The 4,914-nt window shown below is 38.9% G+C and overlaps 1 protein-coding gene across 1 annotated transcript; it reads right to left on the bottom strand.

The window, feature by feature from the left end:
* Window positions 1–2,202: 2,202 nt before the first annotated feature.
* On the bottom strand, window positions 2,203–4,195 carry LOC121952298 (G0/G1 switch protein 2-like). The gene is made up of 2 exons (XM_042498879.1): window positions 4,141–4,195; window positions 2,203–3,178 (listed from the first exon to the last, which is right to left on the bottom strand). Exons 1-2 carry the CDS (start codon window positions 4,187–4,189, stop codon window positions 2,760–2,762), a joined length of 468 nt encoding a protein of 155 aa, XP_042354813.1. The 5' UTR covers window positions 4,190–4,195; the 3' UTR covers window positions 2,203–2,759.
* Between the last annotated feature and the right edge of the window lie 719 nt (window positions 4,196–4,914).

Genomic DNA, 4,914 nt, shown 5'->3' with positions numbered 1-4,914 from the left:
TATAAATACCTTATTGTTGCAACTTACCTGTTGTTTCCATGACTCTGTCTGCTCTGTGGTCCAGCTGAAAAAAAACTGTAACATCTTACCAGGCAAAACAATCTCAACTGGTCTTTAAAGGATCAAATGAAGCCCCAAGTGCTCCCCAGTCTGCCTTTACCTTGATGGTTAAAGTATTAAGCACATACTTTAGAGTTTATTTACATGACCGGTCCCTTAAGCTTCCAGAGTAAAGCCAAGCATATATCATACGATTTTAGCCTGTTTTTGAGCTACACGACTTATTTCAGTTGTTAATTTAAGTGTATCGTATATCGTTTGCCATGTGGTACACAGAGAGGAGTGAAGAGCGATCATCTGCACCCGAAACGGCCATCAGTGTTTACCCGGTTGGATGAATTTCTGACATGTCAGAAATATTGGTCGGTTGATGCAGGCTGTCGCACAGTGCCTTTTTTTGTCACTGCACCTGTGGGAAGTGGAACTAAACAAACTATTACTTTCATACTTTACTTTACTACTTTCAAACTAATCTTTATTGACAATTGTCAATAGCCAGGACAGTCAGCAGGGGCCTGACATTTTGTTTTTACACATAAAGTGTGAGCTCAGGTCGTGGCTTGACAATTGGACAGCACAGTGTGAGCACATTAATCATGAGCTTTAGCTTTACATTGCAGACAATATACCTGCACTGTATGTAAACATTTCTAAAATTTTACAGTGTATACCCAGTTTAAGAGAAAATATAAAATTAAGTGATTAAAGGGACCTTGAGTCAATATCAAACTGTGTGTGCAGTAACAGAAATCTGGAAATGTTATCATCTTTTCTGGGTCTATGTTGATTAGCTAGAGGTCAAGGGTTAAAATTATTCAACATATAAATCACTGCTTTGAAGTTTTGAACAGTATGAGGAGGAGTGGGCGGGGAGATTTAAGGGTCATCTATTTCAGGGCTCACACAGGCTCATCACTCAAACTTTTCTTAGGCAAAAGAGTATCATGTTGACTCAGGGTTATTGGCCTCCCGTGTGTGTGTGTGGTGTGTGTGTGTGTGTGTGTGTGTGTGTGTGTGTGTGTGTGTGTGTGTGTGTGTGTGTGTGTGCATGTGCATGCGTGTGTGAATGCCGTGTAAGGCAGCATTGTCTCATTGTAGTTGGGCTATCTCAGTGAACCATGCTGCCGGATCTGTTGGTGAGTCAGCTGAAGCATCCAGTGACCCGACTCAACCTGCAATCAGCCTTTAAAAGGGCCCCGGGGAAATACACAACACAATCGCCATGTCTGCATTGTATATTTCTGCAAACTGAGGATACGTTACATTTGCATGCTATTATAAAGCAGATATATAGAAATGTTTTCTTTCTAAATGTCTCAACAATGCTGTGGTTAAGACATGGTTATGTTTACGATACCCATTGGCTGTGGCCAGAAAAAGATTGTGTTTGGGCTTAAAATATCCAGTTTCAGTGTCACAATCATTGCTGAAGAAGTGCAGAAGTGCAATGATCTTATCACTTTCAATAAGTGTTAATAAGTGTCAATGCATGTCAGCTGTTCCAACACACACATACACACACATACACGCACACACATTTTTGGCGGATCAGATGTGAAGCAAACGTTTAGAGCCAAACCAGAGAGACATAAGACATTAGAAATAACATTATTTTTATTGATATGAAAAACTCCATATATTTACAGTATTTGCACATAGTGAAATATTTACAACAAAGGTTCCTCCTACTGAACACAGTAGGTGGATGGATTGGCAGATCAAATACATCCAGCAGACAGCAGGTGGCGCTACACAGCAGTTTACTGCAGCCTGCAGACTGAGCACCATGCTGCCCTCAGGTACTCCTCATAAACTCCAAACTTCAGCCTCAAAAGCAGACATACAGTAAAGGGTGCTTTTTAAGAGTGGTTCTGTGGTTCCTCTCCCTCTCAATGCAATGCTTTTTTTGTAACAGAGTAGTTTAACAGTGTGGTATAAGTAATTTTAATTTTAAAAAAATTAAAAGAAAACAAGGAAAGACTGGGAGAAAAAAGTGCTAAAAATTATTAATATTTCTGAATATTTTTCCCTAGCTTTGATCAAATATTTTTCTAAATCATCTTAATTTTTTTTCAGTGTGCTGGCTGTTTGCCTTTCTCCCCATGTTTTCCAAATAATGCAAATTTGCTCAGGGTTCAGAGGTTTAAATATTTGTGAAAAACATCTAAACGCAGCACAAAAAGTGATGTCGATCCAGGTTTCAAAGGGTTAAATGTTGTCTACAGCTGCACACAACTGTCTATAACTTGCATTTATTTATTATTCAACAGGACTGTTTTTCAAGTAAACTACATTATTGGGACATTTAATGATTCCTACATTTGCCGGGAACCCAGTGGATCCAGTGGGAGGATCCCTAAGGAACCACAAAACCACTGCTCTAACTGGGTTAATGCACACTTCACATGCACCGTGTTATTGACAAGATTTCCATGATCTGTTGACAGTAGCGGGGCCTGTCAGAGAGCCCCAGCTCTTCCATGTGGGCTGCAGCTGAGGCCTTCAGGGGTTTTTCATGTGTGCTCAATGCATAAAACACTGAGAAACATTTCTCACTGCATCTGAAGGCATCGTTAAAAAGCAGCACAGAATGACAGACAGCTCAGACACTTGTCTGTAAGGCTTCAGACACATTGCTCAGCTTAGTGGCAGGAGCAGTTCTGTGATAAATATCTTGAGTCACTATAACCCCTTCAGCTTTAGGAAGCGTGCAGCCGGTTGGTAATACTCCTTTGGCTGAGTCTGTGGGTCTTGTTGAGATTCATGTTCATAGTTGCAGCCCCATTTTCATGAGCCAGCACCTCCTCCTCTTCCTCCTCCACCTGTCCCTGTACACTGTGCTGTGTCTCGGCCTCCACAGTCCTCTGCTCCCGGGCTATTAGGAGGACCATTTCTGCATCAAGTGACTCCCCGGAAGAGAATGGGTGGCACACGGTCTCCACCAGGCCGATGACTGTCCCCAGCACTGCAAACACTGAACCCAGCAGGTAGACCTTCAGCAGACCCCGGTTGGGCTTCTGGCTCAGCATCTCTTTGGCAAAGGGGATCAACTCCTGCATGCTCTCCATTTCCACTGGCTCTGCTGCAGCTGGGACGCAAAAATAGGCTGGATGGAGACCTATTAGAAACAGAAGGTTGCAGCTGTTTTAAGATGTGTGATTTGTGTGGTTGGAAGTGCAAAATCTTTGGTTTAACTGATGGTCAAAAAAAAAAAAAAAACAGATGAGATTACATATCAACTTTAGTATTTGCAGCACTAGAAACTGACCTTTAATGCATATACACAATAGAAAAAATACACATTTCAATTTAACTAACTTTAATTAACTTAAGTTTTTTTTTCTGTGCTGCGTTCAGATGCCTTTCACAAGCATTTAAATCCCCGACACCTGAGAAAATTGGGTTGATTCTTTTGAAAACATGGGGAAAAACAGACTGAGTAACTTTGAAAGAAAGGTTTAACAGATGATAAGAAAATTACCTTCAAAATTAGCTAGAGGGGGATTATAAGTTATCACAAAACCCCAAAAAACTAGGGAACATGTCCAGGACACTATATTTAAAATTATATTTCAGAAAAGATTATTTATTTGTGTGTTTATGTATTTATCTATTTAGCTGTATTTAAAAAGTGGCAAAGAAAATGACCTGAAAATAGGTTTCAAAATTAGAAAATGATCAAACACTAGGGAAAAAAGGTCCAGAAAAACATTACAGAATCATTACATTACAGAAAATCATTACAGAAAAAAAATATTCCCACCGTCTTTTTTTTCTGCACCTTTCAGATTTTGGGGGTTATTTTTTTGTTTGTTTGTAAGTTTTTACTATCATCTTGCTCATTTTTTGTCATTTTAAGTTGCTCGTGGCTTTCTTCCAAAATTCTTGCATGAAATCAAGTCAATTCGGTTTCAAGGGGTGAACCTACAGCTTAGAAAAAAGGGCACTTCAACACAAAGCAGACTGTATGCATCAGCTGTCTCATAGAAAATACATTAATGTAACAGTCTAATGTCCCATCTGTCACACAGCATGTACACTTTGACTACGGATATTTTAAAAGAAAATATAATAACTTACTGTGATGTGGTTTGTTTCTTTGTTCTGATCTCAGGTTGACTCTTGTCATGAGTTCCAGTTCATGGCAGAAACACACCTTAACTGGCTCCTGTGGACATTTATATCTCCACTCTCTCCACCCACACGCTAACAGCTGCTGAATATTCAGGAAGCACAGAGGAGAGTCTCTGGAAAACACACAGGGCTGGGAGCCAGTAACTTTGACCCAGTTTGGGTGGAGGCTCATTACACAGTCAACACTCGCAGTAGTATTCTTACTAATATTCCACTAGATCATCTGTAGTGTTAAAAAGTGAGTTTAGAGTGACAGCTGTACTTTGAGTTTAATTTGAAAATGTTACAATAACCTTTTTCAAAAAAAAGAAATATGTATATATATATATATATATATATATATATACACACACATTTTATCAAAGCTCTGTTATGTTGTTTATTCATCTTATGCCACTTTTGAATCTACACATACACACACACATACACACATATATATATATATATTCACCACCTGGGCAACACAATATCACATCACCATAATTTATTTAATATAAGCCTCTACCAAAAGGTCGATACGGCCGTTTCCTGGTAATGATAACACAGAAGAAAAATTCTAATCAAATCATTTACTATTATAATGCTTTTAATATGTTAAATTATGTGACCCTTATTACATTTTTATTCTTTGTATGTTTTTTGTAAGACCTCCACATAATTCGTTGCTAGACGTTATCAGCTTAGAACATTGCTGGACAGAACCGTTTGCAGTGTTATTAT

This window comes from Plectropomus leopardus, chromosome 2 (genome assembly GCF_008729295.1).
Source record: "Plectropomus leopardus isolate mb chromosome 2, YSFRI_Pleo_2.0, whole genome shotgun sequence".
Classification (NCBI taxonomy): Eukaryota; Metazoa; Chordata; class Actinopteri; order Perciformes; family Serranidae; genus Plectropomus; species Plectropomus leopardus.
The sequence above is the reverse complement of the archived record's forward strand: the minus strand, read 5'-3'. Positions and strand labels throughout refer to the sequence as shown.

What these genes read in the sequence shown, in the direction of transcription:
- LOC121952298 (XM_042498879.1), bottom strand. Translation starts at nt 4,189, where the DNA reads ATGACAAGAGTCAACCTGAGATCAGAACAAAGAAACAAACCACATCAC. An exon ending in AAGAAACAAACCACATCACA is followed by an intron (nt 3,179 to 4,140) that starts GTAAGTTATTAT and finishes TGTTTCTAATAG; the next exon opens with GTCTCCATCCAGCCTATTTT.